Here is a 24,062-nt window from a genome sequence, read left to right on the forward strand (position 1 = left end):
GCGGGGCCTCCGTCCTCCTGGCGGGGCCTCCGTCCTCCTGGCGGGGCCTCCGTCCTCCTGGCGGGTCCCCGACACCAGCACCGCGATTTCAACCCAACCCTTGGTACCCCCTGCCCGATGCTGTGGAAGCTTCCCCAGGCCTGACCCCAGCCCCCTCTCAACACACACGCGCACGCACACACACGCACACGTGCACACACCAGGCACGCGCACACATGCACGCACCAGACGCGCACGTGCACACTCGTACACACTGGCACACCCATGTGCACGCACATGCACGTGTGCTCGCACACACGCACCAGACACGCACGTGTGCACGCACATGAACGCGCGCACTCGCACAGGCACACACCACACATCCGCACTCATGCACACGTGCGCACACATGCGTGTGCACACTCGCACAATGCACTCACACCCGCACACCGCACACACGCTAAGCCCCTCCCTCCGTACCAGTCCCCGGGGCCCGACACGAGCACCGCTGAAGAGCACAGTCAAGTGCAGGGATGGGAATGGGGTGGGGGGGCCAGGCACCAGGAGGGAGGACCTGGGGACCCAGGCGAGGAGGACTGGTCACTGTCCCTCCCCCCATGAAGGTTACAGCACCCCTGGGGTCACTGTGAGGCGGGCTGGCTGCAGCGAGGGTGCAGCCCCCCAGGGAGAGGAGGGCAAGGTCCAGGACGGCACACGGCTGGCCGGTATCTACCTCCCCCTCTGGCCACAGAGGCCCCCGACGGGCGGTAACCCTGGGGGTGAAGACCACCTTTGTCCGGAACGACCAGGGGCGTAGGGTGCAGGGTGAGGATTCGGGCCACGGGGAGGCCGAGGGACGGCGGGGCGCTCCGACCTCAGCGCCCTCGCCCCAACCTCGGCACAGCCCTGCCTGGACACCGAGTCTGCGCCGGTCCCGAGGCGGGGAGAGGCCCGGGCAGGGGGCTGGCTCGGCACCTGCCGCCCCCACCCCCAGCTCCTCCAGTCCCGGGTCATCTGTTGCTCTCTCTGCCCGGCGCCCCGCGAGCCTGCTCGGATCTGCCCCCACGGCCGCACCCACGGCGCCTGGCACTTTCCTCGGCCCGCACCGCCAGGGGCCCGGCCCGGCGCGGCCCGAAGAGGGAACAGGAGAGGCGGCCGGCACTCCGCTGCCCTGGGGGCCGTGTCCAGCCTGGCCTCTGACAGCCTGGGGGTGGGGGGACATGGGGACCGAGGGCCCGGGACACAGAGTCTGCAGACGAGAAGCCCCAGAGAGAACCCACGAATCGGCTGGCACCCGAGGTCGGCTGCACGAGGCTCACTCCCGGGGCCCCAGACGGCAAGACCTGCGCCGAGAAGGGCCCCCAGATCACCCCCTGCCCTGGGCAGCAGCGGAGGGCCAGCGCGGAGGGAAGGGCGGCCCCTCTACGTGCCCTCTGCCCTCCCCGGCCCCCGGGCACGGCGGGAGGAAGCGCGCCGGGGAAAGGGCCGCGGCCCCAGTGGGCAGCAGGCGAACGCGCCCTCCCGGCACACAGTAGGGCTCCCGGGACGTGGGGACCGTGCAGGGCCCTCTCGGGCCTCTCAGCAGCCCTCCCCACAGTCTGCACTCCTGCCCGGGCAGGGCTCGCTCTGACGGCAGCCTGGGGAAGCCAGGCCATGGCAGGTGTGGCCCCCACTCAGGAGAGGCCCTCCAGGGGGCGGACCGGGCCCCGCCGGTCAGCACCCTCCAGGCCACAGGTCTGGCCCGGGCCCACCGTGGCCCGAGCCCGGCGAGCGCCCCCGACCCTCAGCCAGGGTCACCACTTCCCTGGCGAGGGTCGCCTCTTCTCTGCTCGGACGAGGTGGGATGAGAGCAGCCAGTTTCCAGCGGGACGGGCTTCACGCCTGGAGAACACGGGCTTCTCGTTCCAGAGAAAGCCGGGCTTTTCCTAAAGTGTCTCAGCACCGACACTAAAAATACCCTCGCTAAGCCCTCCGGCCCCTTCCAAGGACACTCCGTGTGTCCCGTGCACCCCGCTCTCAGGGGCCCGTGGGGGCGGGCCAGTGCCCTCTCCCCAGGAGGCCCTTGTCCCCACAAGGGGTCTTGCGGGTGGAGAGAGGCCATCCAGACCGGGGGCAATGCGCGTGGTGACCTGGCCTCACTGACCTCACAGAGGAATCGTGAGACAGAGGGTCTCAGGCCAGAGAAGAGGCCACTTCGGGTCTCTGGGGGGGGGGGGCGGGCGCGGGGGACCAAGGGCCCTGAGGGGTCTGTTCCTCCAGCACCGACGTCCCTCACCCACAGCCAAATGGGGAGCCCTGGGTGCCTGACCTGGCCAGACCACTGGGCGCCAACGGCCCCACAGAGTCTGGGAGGGCCGGGCAGGTGCAGAGACACAACCTCGGCCACCACTGACACAGAACCCAGGACATCAGGCATCCCTGGAGGCCAATTCTCCAGGCACGGGGGGGGGGGGGGGGGGGCGGGGGGGCAGCTGGGGGCTGACAGGCCCACCTCCCGGGGCCTACCCTGCCCTCCCGGCCAAGGGCCCAGCTCACCTGGAGGGTCCCCTGGGCGGAGGCTCTTCTTGGCCACCTCGGCCAGCGCCCCGAAGCCTAGACCCACGGCCAGACCTGCAAGGAGAAGGGCGCTGGGTGCTGGCACAGGGGCCACCCGCCCTTCCGTCCACGAGGCCCAGAGCAGTCCCACGGTCACCCGCCTCCGCTCCGACCCTCGCTGACCGCCAGACGATGCAAAAAGGGAGAAAAAAGGTAGGAGACACACATCTGCTATTTTCAGAGGTTTGGCTCAAGGAAGCTCCATCCAGCTGGACCCTCATCACCCTTGCTAGTCTGCAGGCTCCCCGCGCACAGACCCTAAGAAAACGCCCAAGCAGGAAGGGTTTCCGGCACGAACGGAATACGCGCCAGGAACGGTCCGTGGGCCGAGGACATCCTGGCCACACGGGGCACCCCTTGGAACGCGGCCGCTCACTCCGGCGTGACCCGGCGTCGCAGTTCTCTAGAACTCTCGCAACTGGAAGGAAAGCCCTCCCTGCAGTGATATGAAGCAGCCGTCGGTGGGCGTCAGAGCGTCTGCAAAGGCAAAGTGTCCCTAATCCGAGCCGTGGAGACTCACAGGACCGCGGGCCCGGCAGGTGCAGATGGTGGTCTGAGGACAACAGGGGACCAGATGATTTCTAATCTAAAAATGTTTCAGAATCATCCACAAAGTTCATTAATACGTCTTTTGTCCAAAGACCAGAAGTGCCTGATCCCGACCGTCCAAGAAAGGCCCACGGAACCCAATAGGTGCCACTGAGGCCACACAGAAAGCCCAGGGGCGGGCCAGGGCTGAGGTGGGGGCGCACATTAGCAGAGAGAAAGACGACGCGCCTGAGCCCACTGACCCCGCGGAAGGGACAGCAGAAACCCAGGGACGACACCGGACAGGCCCCGAGACCCGTGGGGCTGGGAGACCGTGGGGCAGCAGCCCCCACGCCCAGTGGGTGGTTTAGTGAGCCAGGAACCCAGCAGAAACATCTGCGTTCTCCGAGCTTCTACAACGATTACGTATTCGTGTTACGAAAAATGTTATTCTACTGAAAATTTTATTTAACGAGAAACAGTTAAGTGCAGACGTAAACAATTTTTTTTAATTTTTTTTTTTAACGTTTTATTTATTTTTGAGACAGGGAGAGACAGAGCATGAACAGGGGAGGGTCAGAGAGAGAGGGAGACACAGAATCTGAAACAGGCTCCAGGCTCTGAGCTGTCAGCACAGAGCCCGATGCGGGGCTCGAACTCATTTAAATCAAAAGAAGGTAACCCAACCCTACAACGTGCTCTGGCGACACACATCTTCCCCACCGGCAGGCCGGTGGGCAGCCTCCTTCCGCCAGCCAGAAGCAGGGCTCCTGCCCCACAGGTCATGGCCGGGACTCACCAGTCCACCAAGAGCGGGCACTCCCAGCAGGGCCAGGCGCCAGCAACGCTCCCGTGTTCGCCACGCTCACTTCTCCCATTCAAAACGGCTAGACCGGTGCCGTCCCGAGAAATACAATGCCAGCCACGTGTCTAATGTTAAATTTTCTGGGGTGCCTCGGTGGCTCAGTCAGTTGAGCGTCTGACTTCGGCTCGGGTCACGGTCTCTCCGTCCGTGAGTTCGAGCCCCGCGTCGGGCTCTGCGCTGACGGCTCGGAGCCTGGAGCCTGCTTGGGACTCTGTCTCCCTCTCTCTCTGCCCCTCCCCTGCTCATGCTCTGTCTCTGTCTCTGAAAAATGCATAAACCTTAACAAAAAAATTTAAATTTTCTAGTAGCCACCTTACAAAAGGCAAAAAGAAGCATGTGAAGTGAACGTGCGTCCTCTATGTTATTTGACGTAAAACAGCCAACATATGGTCATTTCTACAAGTGCTCTTACAGACGAAAATTGCTAGAGGTGTTTCAGGGTTTTGTTTTGCTTTTGTACAGAGCTCGCAAACTCCAGAGTCCAGGCCGGACAGGATGGGCCACGCTCTGGAGGCCACGGGAAGAAGCCAGTCACCCGAGAACAGCCCCCTGGGCCCTCTCAGGATGTCCTGGTGCCAGGACACGGGCGCTAGGGCCTGTTTTCCCGCCAACCAGCTCCGGACGGCACTGGGCACAGAGCCGAGGGCAGCCAGGGTGCCAATTAAACATTAACTCTCCTGCTGCCCGCCCACCTCACCCCTCCCAACACATTATCTGACTCCGCAAAGGAAATGATAACAAGCAAGGTTAACCTTCAAACTATAGTGACTTTCACCAAGGTCTCTCTGCATCTAGATTTTTCTCTGCCGAGATCAAGTCCAAAGTCAAGCCCACAAAAGAGGCAGATGTCTTCAAAGGTTAACCAGCCTGGCCAGTGCTTGCAGGGGTGCCCCCCCTCCCCCACACCCGGTCAAACTCTTGGCGGCCATCTCTCCACCGCTGGGCAGGGCCAGAGCACGTTCCACAAAGACGGCCTTAGACTTGCCCCACGCCGGCCGGAGGTGCTGCCGCGGCCCTGACCTTGGCCTCAGGAGCTCCTGCTCCAGCGAACCAAGAATAAACCGGCCCCCCCGCACCCCCACCCGGGCTCAGGCGATGCCCGGAGCCGCACCGACCGGGAGGCACAAGGCCGGCCAGGCTCTTCAGTCCCCCAGAACCGGGCGGAGGCAAACGGGCAGCCCCTCCACCTCGGACGCCCAGAGCCCCGCTAAGCCAGCTCACAGCCTGCGTCACCCCTGACCTCAGTCCCCACCCCCGCCCCCGTCGTGCTCCGGCCCACACGGCCACAGGCAGCTGCAGAACTGCTCTCGGCCCCCCCGCATTGGCGACAGGGGCCTCCGTCCTCGCCTGCGAGCAGGCGCCAGGCCTTCCAAGACAGCTGCTGGCGGTTCTGTCGTGAACAGAGGTTCTGCCGTCAAGCGTGGGGGAGGATGGCAGGGTCCTCCCCAGAGACGGGAGAGCGCTGGGCCGGCTTCCCAGGCCCCCAGTCTGGGCCTGTCCCCGCCAGGTCCCTCCAGAGGGCATCGGGGCCACCGGGCCGCTGTCCAGACAGCCATCAGAGGTTAAGAAAAGGAAAAACAAAACACCCTCCAGCCAACAGCCTGGTGAGGGTGCCCCGAGCAGGAAGAGGAAGCAAACGTTCCTAGGGGCTCTGGCTTCACCCACCAGCAGCCCCGGGTGTGTTCACAGAGCCGGCTCGCAGGGGTTCCTGTGCAGGGGCCGCGGGCAGAGGGGTCTGCGGACAACAGACCGTGTGCCGGGCTGCTCTGAGCCTCGCTTTTGTAACCCTAACGGTCCTTCTGATCTTAGAAGACAAAGCTACGCGTGGAGGAGGCAGGGGCTCCAAGGGGACCCTGAACCCTCGGGAGTCCCGGCTGCCCTCTCCGCCATCACTTGCGCCCTCCACCCTGCCTGGCCCGGGGTGGGTGGCAGGAAGGAGTGGAGTCCCTGGACAGGGTGCCCCCAGGCTGTCAGGAGCTGCCTCCCCCCCATGCCCAGCACCGGCCCGGCCGTGGACGCAGGGGCTGGTCACAGGTCCCCGGGCTCAGATCACCGTGGGCGCAGCGGGGCCTCCCCTGCTCAGGTCCCTGCAACGTTACGAATGCGCACGTGGCCCCAGGGACCCAGGCGCTGTGGCCCCACTTGTCATCAGAACTGGAGATGACAGTAAGTGCCCTCGCCGTCCTCACAGAGCTCCTGAGGGGCAAGACAGACACACGCGCCCCTGGTAACGCACCTCCCGAAAAGCAGAAACCCCGGCCCATAACCCCCGCTGAGTGGGCACTGTGGGACGGTTCTGCACGGCTCCTGGCCCAGGCCACAGGACCCCCCTGTCTATCACCAAACTTCTCACTCTGCCTTCTACCCTTCCTCTTGGGAGCATGTCCTTTGTACATTATTAAAATCTCCTTTAAAAAAAGATAAAGTGAAAACAGTTGGTGGGAGTGTCTTTTGTTTTAAACGTGCTTACTTAACAAAATCAGAAAACAACCAAATATGCCTGTTCCCCCAACGTGTGTTTGTTCACCAGCAGGAGGGGACACAGGAGCTCGCTCTCCGGAGCGCGCCGGGCCCGCGTCCCCATGTGTCAGAACCATAGCAGCCATCGCTTTGGTCTTCTGCCCAAGCGACCTTCTCTTCCAACAGACAGGACACTCTTTCGTGGCCACACCTCTCTTTTTTCAGTATGCTGTTTTCTGACTAACACGTGGCCCAGTGTTCTAACGGCAAGAGAGTCCTGCAACCAATAGCAGAAACACGTGTGGACAAGGGGAATCACGTGGCAACTGAAGCATATGAGGGACAAATGGACACACGAGTCCCACGGTGCCCTTGACCCTTTTCCATACCTCAAGACTTTTTTTTTTTCCTCTGCACCCAATGTGGGGGTCGAACTCACGACCCCGAGTTCAGGAGTCACCTACTCCACCGACTGAGCCAAGTGTGTGCCCCATTACCTTAGTCTTAACAAACCCGATGAAGCCTCACGAACCGTTTTTTAAAGCAAGTATTTATCTGGGACTCACAGTTCCTTAACCTTTTACCTTCTAAAAATGGAAGGCTTCCCCAGGGTCCCTTCCGGCTGCTCCTGGCTCCTGCCCCACTGTCTTGTCCTCACATCTGTTTTCTAGACCCTATTTCACAATCGCCTCCCCACATCCCCCTTATTTCTTCCTGTTGCTTCGCGTTTTGTCCCCTCCAAGTGTCCTGTCACCTCGGTGCCCTCCCCGCTTCTGCCTGGCGGCGCCTGGGAGGTCCTGGCAAGGCCCGCAGCCGCCACGACACCGTGAAGGAAGGCGCGCCCGGCCGGCCGGGATCAGCTCCAGGGCACCTGCTCCGTCTCTCCGATCTTCCGTCCCGCTCACCCGACGGCCGCGGCGGGGCCCGGAAGACAAGTCCCCTCAAGCCCAAACTGGAAAGGAGACGGTGGGAAGGACAGGACAGAGTGCAAGAGCCATGCATGACGAAGCCCGACACACCCAACACGCATGTGATGAGGGCCCCCAGGAGGGGAGCAAGGGCGGAAACGGGGCCGAAGCAGTGCCAGAAGAAATGACCAGAATCCCCAACACTGACTGGCACGCCGAGCCGCAGATGGAAGCGTCCCCACCCCAGTCATCGCCAGGCCCCTACTTCGCGGGGCACCAGGACTCCTCTGCGGCCGGCGGCCACCCCACGAGGTCGGGCCCCAGCCGACCACCAAGGGCTCCGCGTCAGGAGAGCGGCGCGCAGGTGGCCAGGCAGAGGCGGCTGCGGAGGAGCCCCGGCTACGCGGGCGCGGGGGCGGTGTCTCTATCAAAGTCGTTTACACACGCCTGGGTTCGGCTTCCGGTCCGTGGCCCCGCCCCACGGCCCCCAACCCTGCAGTGTCTGTGCAGCAGGGCAGGCCACACACCGAGGGGCCTCCGGATGAGGGGGAGGCGGCGGCGTTCACCTTGAACTGCGCCCTGGGCCCGGATCCCGTCCCGGTCACCGACCCCGGCGGTGTGTCCCGCGCGGCAGCGAGCGGCGCCCAGAGGGAAGAACACGTGGAGTAGGGGACCCCCGTGCCCAGGAAGAGAGGCTCCTGCCGGGGCATCAGCCACGTGGCGGCCTGGTGTCCCCTGAAGGCCCCACAGGCCCCCGGGCTCACAGGGACAGCCAGCCTCCTTCCGGGAGGAGGAAGAAGAGGCCCACGGCCCTGCCCGGCTCCCAGGACGGAGCCACAGGGGAGGAGGGCGATCCTTCTGTGACCCCGAAGTTCCGAGGAGTGGGTGGCAGCGGGCAGAGTGGAGGAAGTGGGGGCAGGGTGGGTGGGGAGCCACCACTCCCTCCTCCCTCCTGGCAGAGTCGGGGAGGGAAGGGGAGGCAAATGAACCCCACCCAGGCTGTCCACACGCTCATGAGGGCCCGGGCCGGGGGGGGGGGGGGAATTGGGTGTGAGGCGGGGCCTCTCCACATCTGGTCTCCTCTGGCTCCAGGTGCGGGGATCCCGCCCCAGCGACGGGCAGTGCCCGCAGGCACGGGGGCTGCTCCTAAGCTGACTCCCACCCCCTGTGGGCCGCTGGAGCTTGATCCGTTCGCTCCCTTGGAAGACGGCACGATGGGCCCCCTTCCTCCAGGATGCCAGCTGCACCAGCGGCGTGCCGATGACGGGTCCCGTGCATTTTAACGTCTCGTGATATCGATATTCTGGTGTCATATTCTTGTGCATTTTACCCTGAGGGCCTCCTTCCTGCACTGCGTTCTGAGCAATGTCAAGGGCGAGTGGGGGACAGCTCCGGGTCTGCCCAGCAGGAACACTCTTTGCTTTATCACCAGGGAGAACCACCGTTTCAAGGGCGTAGCCTATGAACCACCTCGGTTTTGCCAACTGGAGCCAGCGTCTCGGCCCCAGGATCCTCCCGGAGCTCCTGCGTTTTCCCTGCTCCGGGGGAGACTCGGATTTCACTCCGTGGCCCCATGACTTGATCTCTTTCTACCGGAAGATTGGAAACTGGGTCTGAACAGGAAAGGGCGGTACCAGAGGGTTAGCAAGGCCGCACCAGCTGACGCCAAATTAGCCCACAAGTGTGATAAAGGACTCCTGCTCAGGCTTCTAATCCCGGGGCAGGGGACTCTACATGCCAGATGTATCCTTCGGTGGGTTGGGCTGTGCCTCCCATGCACAACAGGGGTGGGTGTGTGTTTAAAAAGATGAGTTGTTGGGGCACCTGGGGGACTCGGTTAGTTGAGTATCTGACCTCAGCTCAGGTCATGATCTCGCAGTTTGTGAGTTCAAGCCCCGCATCGGGCTCTCTGCTGTCAGCACAGAGCCTGCTTCAGACGCTCTGTCCCCCTCTCTCTGCCCCTCCCCTGCTCACGCTATGTCAAAAATAAACTCACCCCCTCTGGACCCATCTTGAGCCGCCCAGGGATGGGTACATGAAGGAAAGGCTAAATTTCCTAACCTTTATAAATTCTGGGCTTTTCTCATTGGCTTCCAGAGAGACCATGAGCCACGGCTCCCTCGTGGTACCCAGAGCTGGCACTCTGCCCTGCGGCAGCGCTGCCCGGGGCCGTGGGAGCTAAAGGAGAAGAGAAGGTTTCACTTACAAGCCGTGAGATCACCACGAACCTATGCCACTGATCTGGGATGGGGCAAATGCAGCAGAACACATGGGGCGGGGGGTGATGTGTGTCTGATCCTGGGCTCTTGTCTCTCCAATCGCTGCCGCCCCCTCCCCCCCCCAGTTCCCGTCTTTCGACGGGACTTCACGAAAAGCTGACTGGGTGACCTCTAGGTGGCCTGGTTTGTGTATATATAATGTTTGCCTTCTCCATGTTCTCTTGGGGTTTTATTGTTGACAAACTTTCTGTACAGATAAAAATAGCCACAGCATCTCTGACAAATGTTCTGCACCAGGAAAAGAATCTGGAACATAGCTTGGTGACCCCTCTTGAAGTGTGGGAGGTCTTGAACCACACTTTCTCCTGTTCCCCTTCCCCTATTGACTATTTTGGGTCAGATCGCCTCTCCTAAAAACTTGACTCCTACCCTATCTCCTCTTCTATCCCCCTCCTTAAAAAAACAAAAACAAAAACAAAACAAAAACAAAAAACCCGATTTTATAGAAGGGAAAACCTAGGTCACAAGGAAGCAGGGCTGGAACTATAACCCAGATATTACAACGGCATAAAGCCCAGTTCTGACCCCAAATCCGGTATCTGAACCCATCTTTCCCATCATCACTCTCTACCAGGACCTACTGCCCACATCTTAGCCATGATACCCCAGAGCCGTCCTGGACCCAGGACGCCCACCCCCATCTCGGCATCGGAACGGCTGGCACAGCCCCTGCCCTCCACCTCCACTAGCTGAGCACCCGACCTTCCGGTCTATAGGAGTCCCCTTCCTTCATGTCCCCTTGTAAAACATTCCCACACCTGCCGGTCCACCTGTCGCCCCATGAGGGGAAGAAGGTTGGAAGTGCTTTCTAGAGAAACAAAGAAGAGGAGTGTTACCTCCATCTGTGCAGACAATGACCCACCAGGAAACCACACACCTCACAACCCGGTGAGGAACACACACAAATAGGACGCTTGTACCTCTGGACAAAATGGCTTTTTGCAACGCGTACGGTTCTGAGAATCTCTGCCATTAATTCTGACGGTCTTCTATTCAATTCCATTCCACTTGTTTTTCAGATGTTGGGCCTGACCCACGAAGTTCATGTCACACCCACCGAAGGGTCGAAACGCACGGCGTGAACGCGTCCCGGGGAGGGAGGAGGCCCAGAAGTCACCTCTGGAGCCGGAAGGGCACGTTCCTCCCAGACCCGGCCCCTCTCTGCTGTCATCCTACCCCCTCGAAGCCCGAAACACGAGCTGCCGAGTGCTGGGCAACAACACGGGCCTCCCTGAATCACAGCCGTGGGCCAACCTCTGGCGCTCGGACACCCAGGACGGCTCCAGATCCCGGCAGCCGTCAGCGAGGGCTCCGGGGGCTTCTGATGGCACAGAGCACCTTCCAAGACCTGAACCTCACCTCACCTCACCTCAACCCAGGCTGCCTCTGGCCACCCGCCCCCCACCCAAGGGGAGCCTCGCACCCGGTCTTCCCGAGGCTGCCTCTCTGCCCTCCACCCAGGAGGGCCTGGCTTCGGCCTCTTTCGCCAGGAATTCGTGGCCTTCCATCACATTCTAATTTACCGCCACACCCTTCAGTCTGACCACTTTTCCCCGAACAGACCCTCTACTACCCTCACCCGCAAAGACTCCCACGAGAGGATCACCCGTCTCTAAAACCCATCGGTCAAAGGAAGCCTCTGTGGCGAGCCCCATCTGGAGCGGCAGGAAGGGGGCTCGAGAGAAAGACTACAGAGCGACCAGGGACAGATCGGGCCTCAGACTCGTGGGGAGAGACGAGGGGCCCCATTCAATACTTCGGCAGGAACAAACACTGCCCGCCCCGCCCCGACGAACAGCCTCTTACAACACAGGGGCCGCGCTGGGTCTCCTGCGGAATAAGGACCGCCGGAGGCCCCCAGGGCAGGGACTCCCAAACTCATCCTGGTAGCGGCCCCCCAGAAGCCACACGCTCCGTGAGACACCGGCTGAACGCAAACCCACGAAAGGAAATAAAGCAAGGACTCCGTCCCGAAAGTCAGACGATGCTCTGCCAGATCCTCGAGCAGCTGAGGAACAGCAAATGCCAGATTTTAAGACAGCGACGATGGAAGGAAAGCTTCCGCGGAGAAACTTCCATCCAGTGAAGGCGGCGGGCTCCGCGCGTTCGGAAGACAGCCAGCCAGCGTGAGAGCCCACACGCGGGTCCGCCTCCAGGAGCGCGGAGCCAACCCCGAGGGAGAACTAGGACGGCACCTCCGGGACAAGAGGCAGCAGAGACAGAACAGCGTGGATGATGGACAGTGTCGGGAGGGAGACGCAGAAGCCCAGCAAAGCGCAGAGCGAGCGGGGCGCGGCTCAGACACACGGCAGCGAGCCCTCACCCGGGTCAGGAAGGAAGTACTGGAGATGACAGCACGGCGTCAGAGCAGGTGCAAGCGCCACCACCTTTCACTGAAAGGCCGTCCCCTCGGCGCAGGCGTACCCGACGCAATACTACTCTCGGAGCTCCCGGCTCCACAGGCCTCACGACAGCACCCGCGACACCCGCAGGCACGGCGGGTCAGGGCAAACACCACTCTGCCGGGACTAACCAGCCCCGTGAGGAACCTCTCCTCGCCAGCCGCCCCCACTTGCCGAGGGGCTGAGTGGCAGATGCTGCAGATACCGTCCCCAGGCGTGGCCCGAGCAGCTCATGGCACAGCGGCGGCAGGAGGAATCCAGTCACCGGGTCGTCCCCCGAGGGAAAGGGCCAGGGACAGCTAATGCAGGAGCCGACGCCCTCCCCGGGACCCCTGTGGCCCCCACCGTCCTCCTCCTCCACGCAGGCCCCGCGGTGGCCCCGCTCAGCCGGGGCTGGCACGCCAGGGCGGGTGAGGTGGCACGGGGGCACGCGGCCACCTTACCTCCAAAGTTGGCCAGCCGCCCGATCCGTGTAACTGGCACCTTCCGCTCCCGAGCCCGCTCGCTGAGCTAGAGGGAGCAAGGAGAGAGACCTCACGGAACTGGCGATCGGGGACAGGACCCCCTTCGGGGCTTCAGGCTGCCCCCCCCCCAGACCCCCTCCACCCCCGAAGGCAGCCGCTCCACCAAGAGGGGGCCTCTGTGCTCCTGGAGACTCCAGAGAACGACATCCAGGGGTGTCCCCGGAGGAGGGCCCGCCGCCGGCACCACCGTGGACGGCAGCCGCCCCAGCCCCATCCGAGGGCCCGTCCGGGACGCACCATCTGCTTGTGGGGCTTGCTCTCGGGGCGAGCCTTGGCCTGCCGGGCCTTCTCAATGTCCTCGGCGGTGAGGCCCCCCATGGGGGACTGGTCCTGGTGGAAGAACCTTCGCCGAAGGCCTGTGGCAGAGAGTGGGTCTCTGGGGTCTCCAAAGAGCCTCCCGGTCACCGTGCCCAGAGGGGAGGCAACCTGGCCCGGGAGCCCGGCTTCCCTAAAGGGTCCGCTGGCAACGTAGGCAGGAGCTGGGCCCTCACTGCCGGCCTGGTCCCAGGGTGGAGGCGGCGACCGGTCAGGGGAGGAGGCCGCAGAGAAATCCGTGGGGGCCCCTGCGGTCTGAGGCCCAGAGAACTCTGCTTCCGGGTCATCGAAGCCCTCGGCATATGGCTCTTCACGCCGATCCTGACCCTGCAGGAAACAAAAGCGGAGTGAGAGGAGGAGGCCAGCCCAAGGCTCCCCTGTGTCACCCCCGCACAGGACAGCGCGCTCCAGGAAGCAGCCTCGGCCGGCTCCACAGGGGCGAGCCTCCCCGGCCCGGAAGCCCGGAGACGCAGGCTCCGCTCCGCGGACCTGGGGGGGCAGGGGGTGGGCACACAGCCACCCAGCACCTGCCGGGCACCTTGCCTGTAAATCAGGGCTAAGGAGGGGCTCCCAGGGCTCTGGGGAATGGGCCGGGCCAACGGACGGGGAGAGCTCTGAGAGGTAAAAGGCCGACCAAAGACTGGCGAGGGCCGTGCAAGGACGGCGTCCACCCGCCACACCCGGCCAGCATCTCGCCGCAGACGCGGCCATCACAAGTCGGCCCGGCCGTTCCTCTAAGAGGCACTTGGCCTCTGTCCCCAGGAGCTGCAGGTCCAGGGCAGGCGAGGAGGGAGGCGCCACGTTTTCCCCGCAGCCGTCACAGAGACCACGCTGCGGGCCCAGGTTCTTCGTACGTCAGAACCCTGCGTGGCCTGGAAGGCCTCCCGACCCCTCCCTGCTACTCGCTCATCTGGAAACAGGGCTGCGCACAGTCACAGAGCTGTGTGGGCCACAGGCCGGGGAACAGCACGGGCTCCCGGGGGACGGCGCGGAGGGATGCCCCGAGGCCGCAGAGGAGGGCGCGGGGCGCACATGGTGCCTGCAGGTGCCGCCAAGCTGCACCTTAGCCTGCGGGACACGGAGGGGTCTGAGGACGGAAGCCGTGCCCTCGGGGAAGGAGAGAGACCGGCCATGACGCCGTCGCTCTCATTTCATAAATGGGAAACTGAGGCCGGGAGAACGGAACTGATCTGGTAAAGGCCCGGCGACCGGCCTGTGGCAGAGCGGGGATCGCTGGCCCCGCTGGCCACCCTGCCACCACCAGACAGCACTTGTCAGTGCTGGGCAAGCCCGGTGGGGAGGGGGCGGGGCAGGCTCACGGGAGCCTTGGCGGTGGGGCGTCCTCCTGCCCTAAGTGCCGTAACTCTCCCCCGAGTGTCTGCTCAGCGAGTAAGGTAACAAATCCCTTGAAGGACTAGAGGGTCAGGCATTTCTGATTACCCGGCCCGCCAGCCCCCCTGAGGCAAGGGGACACCGACATCTGAGTTTTTGGGAAAGACCAGGAGCACGCTGAGGGCCATCACCTCGCTCAGTGTCCCCTCCGTGGTGGGACCGCCACACCTCTCCCACCCCACCCCCAGGGATGCCGCTGGAGGCTGGGAATCCTAAAGTCCCGACCAAAGCCCTGGGGGCTGTGACAGCCTCACAGCTTGGAGCAGCAGTGGCCTTTGTCCACAAGGCCAGACAACCACGCAACAGAGACGGACGGACGGAGGTGGCAGGGCGCCCCCTCTGCAGCCCAACTCCAGGCCCACACGGCCGTACACACCCATCTCCCCATCCGCTCGGGCGCCAGGAACGTCTAGGTGCCCTGCAAGGTGCCGGCCCGGTGGACAGCGCTCTGCGGCTGCAAACCCTGGGGACGGTCGCCTGTCCCGCACGCGGTTTTGCCTGTGCCCCTGCACAAGAAAGGTCTCTGGGCTGGGCACACAGGACGGCAGGACGGTGAGGAAGGAGGGGGGTGGGCTGTGCCCGCTGGCACCTGGGACGGAGCGGGCCCCCCACACATGGGGGAGGGAAGCCCGGCCCGGCGCGGCCCTGCTGTGGCCCGGCTGGCGCGGTGGGAGGAGCCACGTGACAGCTCAACACTGCGGCACGACACACAGCTCCCCCCACTTCTTCACCAGAACCGACCCACCAAAAAAGCACTAACGAAAGTCGGGTAAACCAGGAGAGGGTGCTTGGTCTCATAAACTGCCTCCCTTAAATCACTTTGTGACTTTTCTAATTTCCAAAATTAAAAAGGCCTCTGTTGGGGCGCCTGGGTGGTGCAGTCGGTTAAGCGCCTGAATTCAGCCAGGTCACGATCTCGCGGTCCGTGAGTTCGAGCCCCGCGTCAGGCTCTGGGCTGATGGCTCGGAGCCTGGAGCCTGGAGCCTGTTTCCGATTCTGTGTCTCCCTCTCTCTCTGCCCCTCCCCCGTTCATGCTCTGTCTCTCTCTGTCCCAAAAATAAATAAAAAAACGTTGAAAAAAAAATTAAAAAAAAAAAAAAAAGGTCTCTGCCCAGCGTGTCCGGGAGGCCCAGGAACTGAACGCAGGCCTGGGGGGGGCGGGCGGGCACTGGCGCCCCCTCAGGACAGGCCTGGGCCTGCGGGCCGGTGAATCAGGGTCTGACTAGAGTGTGCAGGCCACCGTCCCCGGGTGCTCTCCCCTCTCCGTGAAGCTTCCTGAGCTGCAACCACCTGGGGGCATGAGTCACGCAGGGAGCCCCCACCACACCCGAAGGGCAGCCGGTCACCTGAGCTGGCCACCCTGCCGCGTCCCGGGTCGCCCCCACCCCCCCCATCTCCCTGAGAGCTCCCAGCCACCCCAACCCCCCAGCCCCCCTCCTTACCTGCACCTTGCCCAGGACCAGGCCGATCTGCTCCGTGGCAGTGGACTGCAGGGCCCTGGCCACCAGGACCAGCTCCCCGCCGAGGCCCAGGTGCTGCAGGTGGGTTTCCACGGCCGCCTGGGCCAGCTTGGCAAGGCCTCTGACCAGCATGATGGCGTCCCCCAACATGGCAGTCATCCTCAGGGCTGGAAGAGAGCGGGCCGGTCGGGGAGTGCTCCACACTGCCCCCAGGGTCACCCTCCCACAGGGCAACTCCACCCCGCACTCTGGCAGAGGCCATGGGGGGGGGGGGGTTTGGTTCTTCCACATGACACTCCACCCCCACCCCCGATCCAGGCTGCCAGAGGGGAGAGAGCAAGCGAGGGCCAGGGCTCGAGGTCGGCTCTGGGTGACCCCCGACCCCACACTGGCCCGGCCCTGGGCAGAGTGAAAGGCTCTGTGGAGGCGGGACTGGGGACCCCACAGCCACCCCGTGAGATGCAGAAAGCACGAAGGAGCCAAGTGATTTGCCCCACCGAGTGGCACCATGGGGACTTGAAGCCGGACACACAGATTCAGTCCAGTGCTCGGTCCTCTGGACCCAAACGAGGCTGGGGAGGCAGCGTCCGCCCCCAAAGCGCCTCCCCATAGGGCCCAGAGCGCCCGACCCAAGCCCTCAGGGGCTGCCCCCTCCCCACCCTCAGCCTGGACTCTTTACCAAGCCACGCCTGCGGTCCAGGCCCCAGGGCGGTCCATCCAGGGGACCCTGAGAAGCAGGGCACAGCCAGTAAAGCGCACTGTGGGCGGGACTCCCGTGTGACACGGCCCCCTCATGTGGGCCCGCACTACTCTCCCTTCTCCACTCGGACACAGTGTAAAACGTGTTTAATGCTGGTCAGGGTCCCCGTCCCCAGTGGTGCTTCACAAGGGGCACATGCTCTCAATCACCCGAGTACTTCTTAAAGCCTGGAGGGGCTGCGTGCCGGGGGGGGGGGGGGGGGGGGGGGGAGAGGGTCCTGGTAACACACTGGGGCTGAGGAAGAGCCACCAAGAGGAAAGGGGCAGCAGGGGGCCTCAGAGAAGCAGCCGGGGAGCACTCTGGCCCAGCCGGGAGGAGCTGGCACCAGCAAGGAGTCTCGGAGAGAAGATGGGAACCGGGAGAGGAGAGGCCGGGGGCCCTGCTCGAACAAACACGAGGAGCTGGGAAGGGCCAGACGCACCAGTACGCGGGGCCGGGCGCACAGACGCCCGCGGGCTCTCCCAGGGAAGCGTGGACAGACGCCCGCGGGCTCTCCCAGGAGAGCACGGACAGGGAAGGTCCGGCGAGAGCACCCACCAGGGAGTCGGCCACGGCTCTGGGGCCTGGCGGCTGGCTGCCCCCCACCCCCGCGGGGAGTTCCGCAGGGACGCACCTTCCCCTGAGCGCGGGAAGGCTACAGCTACGCGCATCTGGAAGGAGAACCGCAGTGACGGCCAGAGGAACCCACGAACGCACAGGAGCCTGGACCGCGGAGCTGCCCTGCTACCGCCTGCCGTCCTGCCACCTCAACGGACAGCGGCCACCAGGCACCGGCCGGGGGCTCTCCACACTCGGTCTCTTCCAATTCTCTGTCAACAACCCGGTGACACACGCATTACTGCCTACTTCACAGAGGAGAAAACCAAAGCCAGGGAAGTTAACTACCCTGCCTGGTGTCCCGAGTGGTAGCCCTGGAGTCCGACCCTGGCCCTCCTCTGCTCTGTGCCCACCACACCACACGGCCTCCCCAAACAGCCGCCCTGCTGGCTCCAAGGCACCCTCTCAGGGACAGGGCCCTGCTCCGACACAAATGGGCTGCCTACACCCTCATCAAAGCCAAGGAGGTTTCTGGAAGGTGACCACACCCTTGAGAGAGACAAAGGGGACGGGCTAGCTGGGCCCATCATCTGCCACCATTTCACACCCCCGGCTCTGATGGGATCCTGCTCTTTATGGGAACAAACAAGGGTGAGTCCCACAGACCAAATGTCCCGGCGTGGGGAGAGCTCACGTGGCCGGTGCTGGCTCTCAAACTGCCAGCCCCCTGGCCCCAGCCCTGACACACACAGCCACACCTGAGTCACCACCCCGTATGGGGGAGCCCCAGTGAGAGGAAAAGTTTCCAAAGGAGAGTTAGGGACCCATAACGGTGGATGGAGGCCAGGCCCGAGCCACATCTGTTCAGAAGGGAATCCACCGTACCCCACTGCCCCAAGGGCACCCCCAAACAGGCCTACCCCTCGCTCACCTCCAGATAACCAAAGCAGAGCCTCCCACAGACAGAGACTCCGATGATTCCAAAACCTCACCTTGTCTGCTGATACCGTATCTTCCACAGACCCTCCTAAGACCTATTTAATTCAGACTTCATTTCCAGGCTGAAAGTTACTTCCTCCTGATTCATCCAAGTCACAAGCGCGAACGACAGCTTCTCTGGAGCAGAGCTGAGAAGTGACAGGGGGCAGGTCTGCCCTGCGCTGGCTGGCTGGCCCACCGCACCGACGGAGGCTCAAACTGGAAAGGCCACGTCCAGCCTTGCGCGCTGCAGACACAGGCCTGGGGTCCCCTGGAGCCCGGTCCTCACGGCCCCCCCAAAGGGCCAGGACTGCACCGACTGCACAATGACACATTAAAAACAATTCCTAAGGACAAAATGTTACATAAATTGGCCAAAAATGTTTACATTCCTGCCTTTGGGAGGTAGGAGTAAGTAACCAGGGTCTCTTCCAGTATTTTCCTAACGTTATTGGTCCCACACAACCTACCTTCAAAAAAGGAAAAAAAAGTCATCTAGGAACAGTACACATTAAAAAGGACTGGCTGTGCCTTCTCCCGGTGCAAACGGCAGCGCCCTCGTCCCCAGGGCGGTCCCGACGGGTGCCAGGTGCGTGCACCTGGCCAGCAGGCCCCATCGGGGTGGAGACACCACCACAGAGACACAAGCTTCCTGCTCGCCGTGGTGCAAAGCCTGCTTTTCCCAAGTCCACACGCTCATCTGTGAGCAGATTCACAAGTGGATGCGGATTTCAAACACGCAGCCCAGGCCCGCGGCTGCTCTGACAAACATATTTATTTAACATGCAGGGGCTGCCCCCAACCCCCACCCTCCCGCCACTCCCAAAGTGAGACGGTCACACCCTACTCTACACCACTCTGCAGTGTCTACTCTCCACGGGCAGTGGGGAAAAAGAACGATCTCTCCAGAACTTTTCTCACCTTCCGGTTTTTAAAAAGTGGGTCTCATGGATCTCGGGCACCAGAATCCCAACGTGACTCAGAATTCAGGGACCCGGAATGTGCTGCAATCTCCCCCCCACCCAATCTCTCGGAACGCACAAGCACCAGCTACACCAGGAGGCATTTTCATCACGATCGTAAATAAAAGCAAAAGCCGCCAAACATGTTTAATACACCAATTAAGGCCTCATCTGCACCAGGATTCCATCTGCAAGTACGGGAGCCCTCAGCCCACCAGGCTCCAGAGGGGCTTCTGACTTTGCCCAGAAGGGACGTAGCAAGGAGCGGCCGGCTCTCTGCCTACCTGCCAGGTGCCCCAGAGGGCCTCTCCCCCGAGGAAGGGGCAGCCAAAGTGCCGGGTGGGCAGACGGAGGCAGCAGTGGCGGGGCGGCACTCCCCTTCGGGGTGCCCACTGGGGACCAGCGCCAGAACAAAAAGGCATTTAGTTCTCCATCGCACGTTCAGGAAGGTGTGCTCCCAGCGCTCTGGGCTAGTCCCTGCAGGCCCCAGGTAAGCCTGCCCTGCCCCGGGGCGCCTACGGCCAGGTGCCACGCAGGCACTCCCATGAGGGGCACAGAGACCAACTGAGGCGGACACACGAGGGTCGGGCGCAGAGGAGGCCACTGAGCAGCAGAGACGGTCCTAGGAGCAGGGACACGGGGTCCCAGCTCCGCCACGGCCGCCGACACTTGCCAATTCATCCCTCTTCGGTAGGAGACCCTTTTCTGGTCCCCGCGTGCTAAACTAATTTAGCTAATTACAGGAAGTAAATAGACTATTATCTAAAGAGAGAAGGAACACGAACAGACGCAGCTCAGCACCCCCAGGGACAGACGCTGAAGAAACACAGGCAGCTTCCCTGGACGTGGGGCCCTCAAGCTCCGAGAATTCTCCTACCGACCCTTCACCCTCTGACCCTCCCCACGGCTTCTGGGACACTCCCTCACTCACTCGGGTGTTCCCACACATTCGCCGGGAATTGCCAGGGAGTGGGGACCCTCGAATCCGGCCTCCAAAACTAAAGAACACCACAAGGCGATGCCTAGCTGGCCAGACAGAACAAGACGCGCCAGCAGGGGAAAAGGTGAATCGAACAGGCGATCCCGACAGCCGTAAAGCAGACGAAGGCACGTTCCCACGCGGGACCTGCACGCGGGGATGTACTGTCGGGGGAGGGGGGGGTGGGCGACACCCCACCCCCCCCCCCGGAGCCAGAACTCGCCATCTGTCACTCGTCTCTCCTCTCGAGGGGACAGCGGGCCGGAGACAGGGTGAGGGCTCACCAAGCCAGTGCCGGACCCCTTCGCGGCTCTGAAGCATGGCGTGAGCGGCACACGCCCCCCGCTGGCCTCAAACCGCCCTGAGCTGTCCCCAAGCCTCGGGGTGGCTGGTATGTGGACCCCAAAGTAAGCTGCACAGAAAGCGCTTGTCTTGGGGAGTTGCGTGTGAAGCGCGTCCAACTGCCTCAGATGTCACCCTGTCGCCCCCATGTCCCCCGGGCATGAAGCCCAGCACGTCCCAATCTGGGCTCCCCCCCCCCCCCCCCCGGGCTGCCCGTCCGCAGGGATCTGCCCACACTTGTCTCCTACATCCTCACCTCTCCCACCTCCCTGTCCGCTTCCCCCAGGGCAACTGCCCCCCTGCCCTAGGCCCTGCCCGCTCCCGCCCCCACAACCCCAGCTTCTCTTGCCTTGTTCCCTCCACTCACCGACCCAACGGGGTCAACCCAATTCTCCTGCCGGCCTCAGCATGGGATGCGGTCGAACTTTCTTCCTACCGCACTCAACCCGAACATCACCTCTTCTGGGACACCGTCCCCAGTGTGCCCTTCCCGCCCCCCACCCCTGCCTCCGCCGCCGCCCTTCCCCATCAGTCCTACTGGCAGTGACTGTCCCCTCCCCTAAGGGGCTGTCAGCCAGAGCAGGGCAAGGACCACCCCAGTCTTCCGATTTCCTGGTCTGCAGCTCTGAGCTCCACAGAGTAGGCAGGTAATAAATATGTTAACGAGAATGACCTCAGCTGTCCCTCCAAGGCTGCCACTTGTGGGACTGGCTCACACGTGCTGAAGCTTTAATCTAGATTCGGAATCACCGGTCCCTGAGAAGCCTGGTCTGGGGCAGGGCCCTCACGCTTCAAGGGGCATCGGAGCGTCCCGGGGGGGCTTGTTAAAGCACAGACAGCTGGGCCCGCCCCCTGTTTCTGATCCTGTAAATCTGGGGTGGGCCTGGAGACCTGCATTACTCACAGGCCCCCAGGTGCTGCTGGTGCTGGACGCCTACCCGGGAGCCCTGCTCCAGAGGGGAAAGGAGGCACAGGTGGCCCTCGCCAAGGCCAGGCGGGAAGGCGGAAAACAGGTCCTTCGTGCAAGTTTCTCCCTGCTGCCCCTCCCCCAAAGTCTGGCCTCTCCCTTCGGTGGAAACCTTCCACCTGCCCTTTTCTTTCCTGTTACTGCCTCAAGGAGCTGAAAAGGAGGAGCTTGGAGGCAATGAGCCACAGAGCCCTCACTGACCGTCACTTCCCGCACGCCGCCTCTTCGGGAGGCCCCAGGGCGGGGGCGCCAGTGACCTTCTGCCCTGGCCCAGCCAAGAGCGAGCTCTACTTTGGGCACGAACGTTGTCCATTTCTAGCCTGCACGGGCCCCGAAAAGCTCCTTTACGTGCTTGAAATTGTTCTTTTTTCTTTTACTCTAAGAAAAGGGAAACACCAGGCGACTGTCCCCACAGGGACCCTGAGGAACGTGCAAGGCAGGGGAAGACCGAAACTTGGGAGCCCAAATCCATGAGCGTCTGCGGCCACACCCCAGAGGCCAGTGCTCAGTACGGGACACCTCGGGGGCTCCGGGCCTCCGGCCGGTGAGGAGCCGCCCAGGGTCTCTCGCCAGGCACTTCCGAAACAGCGGATGTGCTGGAACCGAACCCACGCAGGTGAACCAGGGACGAGGCAGAGCAAAACAGCGGCCAGGCCTGGACAGTCAGCCTTCTCAACAGGGGCCAGGCCATTAGGGCCACCCAGTCCCCACAGCTGCCAGTCACTTCAGGAAGTCCCCAGACCTGCACGCCTACCAGGAAGTGCCCCCCCTTCTCCTCGCTGGCCACCCCGTCCTGGTAGTTATGCAAGAACCCTGCCAAAACCCGGCACGTTGCACCCCCTTCAAAACGGATTCATGCGGCAGTTCGGCTACAAGATCGTAAACCAAGACGCTAAAACCGTGACACGGGATGCTGTGAGGTCACTGGGAATGCCACACAGAAGGGCTTTTACGGACAAAGAGGAAAGTTTACCAAAACTTCCCACGTGAAAAAAATGCGGGTATCCAAACAGTCTCAGCCTTCATTTTTTTCTAAAATTTTCTACAAAGAACATGCACGACTTTTACAGTAGAAAATAAATGATATGAAAATAACATTAAATATCTGCTTAAACTAAAAAACGCAGGCAGGCACGCAAAAGTGTAAAGGAACCGCTCCGCGTCCCCGAGAGGCCGAAGCAGCTGGCGGACGCTGTCCTTACGGCCTGTGAGCCCCCGTCCCGCAGCAGGAGACGACGGCCCTACTGGCCGCCAGGAACGGGGAACGCGGACACCCCACTCCGGGGCACGAGGCTCAACCGCCCTCTCAGAAGGTGGGGACACAGGTCGGCAGGAGGCCTAGTGCCGGCCCCCGCGGTAAAAGTGGGTACTTCCCCCCCACAAAACCGGGATCCTAGTTTAGAATAAAGGGCAGCGACCACATTTTCCTGAACCAAAAGTTAGGACACATAGTATGACGAGGGTCCTTCTCGGTGAGGAGCCAACAAAGCACGACCCCTGGTCCCATCTGACCCCGCCTCCTGCTTTTGTAAATAAATATTTACTGGAACACGAGCGTCTCATTCATCTGTGTGCTGTCTACGGCTCGCAGAGTTGAACAGTTGTAAGAAAGATCGAGGGACCACAAAGCCCCTCCTGGAACATCTGTTGACCCCTCTTCTGGGACAACAGTAAATCAGAACCACCAGTGTCCCAGGAACTCTGGAAAGGTCCCCACAGTTGTCTCAGAGCCGCCCCACAAGGCTCGTGTTGGGGCGGATCCCCCCTGACCACAAGGGATGGGCTCACTCACCAGACACAGAGAGCCCACCTGCAGAGCACCCCTACCCCCCCGGGGGCTGGAGCCGGAAGAAGGCACCCCCAACAGGGCGGCCTGAGTGCTGCCACAAAGGGTCAGGCCCGGGGGCGGGGGTGCAGGAGTCTGTCAGGGTGACTGCCTCCGCGTCTCCTCTCCCTCCTCCTGCCCTTTCAGGTGCCCCTGCACCCCCTCGCCTCACCCTAACAAGAGCCACTGTCAGTCCCTAGCTTGAGCCCGAGTGGACAGACACGCACCCATCTAATCGTCCTTCATTCCGGCAAGGGAATTCCTAACAAGGGCCCCGGCCAGGCCGGCCCTGGGCCTGCTTGAGAGGTGGTGGGGCTCAGGGGGCGTGCGGGACGGACACAGGCAGACGGGGATGTATACCGCTGCGTCCATCTGGAGCCCACGGAGCCCCTGACTGCAGGCGTGGTGGCCTCCCGGCAAGCCGCTCCCTGCCCCGTTCACCGTGGACCCCACGTGGGTCTGGCCCCACAGCCCCTGGACGGCGCAGCACAGTTGTGCGTCATGAGGGAGTCAGTTTCGGGGCCCCGAGTTATCGTCTGGATTAAAGACTTCATGTCCCTCAAAAGCTTCCAGACCCTGGGGCTTTTCCTTGCAACTGGTAGAAAGTACACGCGCTGCACTCACGCACGCACACAAGAGCTTGTTCAGCGGCAGCCTGACGCTCCCCTCCAGTGAATCTCACCAGGTCCCCAAATGTTGTCATTTTGGGAGAAGCAGAAAACCAGCACAACATGGTAACTACAGTTGCTGCCATTTGCAGAGAGTCGATTATACGCCAGGCTGTGCGCTAAGTGTTCTACGATATTCCCTCAATCGTTTTTATAAGGTAAGTGCTATTATCGTGTCCAGTTCTGAAATGACATTCCCATTTAACAGGGAAGGGGAAGAAACAAGCAGAAGACTGTTTTCACATCTTAGACTGTGAACCATTCCCGGCCCATTGGGAGATTAAGATGGCCTCTGGCTTCCCTGTTTTGCCCCAAGGCAGTCACGGGGGGGGGGGGG

The 24,062-nt window shown here is 62.4% G+C and overlaps 1 protein-coding gene across 1 annotated transcript in view; it reads right to left on the reverse strand.

The window, feature by feature from the left end:
• Positions 1 to 24,062, reverse strand: part of COQ8A (coenzyme Q8A) — a 39,448-nt gene that overhangs the window by 3,862 nt on the left and 11,524 nt on the right. The window contains exons 2-5 of the mRNA XM_040451897.1: positions 15,690 to 15,874; positions 12,778 to 13,182; positions 12,460 to 12,526; positions 2,515 to 2,589 (exon numbers count right to left, since the gene is read on the reverse strand). Of these exons, the coding sequence (XP_040307831.1) occupies positions 2,515 to 2,589; positions 12,460 to 12,526; positions 12,778 to 13,182; positions 15,690 to 15,866 (724 nt within the window). The 5' untranslated portion in view covers positions 15,867 to 15,874. The remainder of the gene's footprint in view (positions 1 to 2,514; positions 2,590 to 12,459; positions 12,527 to 12,777; positions 13,183 to 15,689; positions 15,875 to 24,062) is intronic.

The sequence above is a fragment of the Herpailurus yagouaroundi genome, unplaced genomic scaffold (assembly GCF_014898765.1).
Source record: "Herpailurus yagouaroundi ecotype Mexico unplaced genomic scaffold, PumYag 205, whole genome shotgun sequence".
In the NCBI taxonomy this organism is placed as follows: domain Eukaryota; kingdom Metazoa; phylum Chordata; class Mammalia; order Carnivora; family Felidae; genus Herpailurus; species Herpailurus yagouaroundi.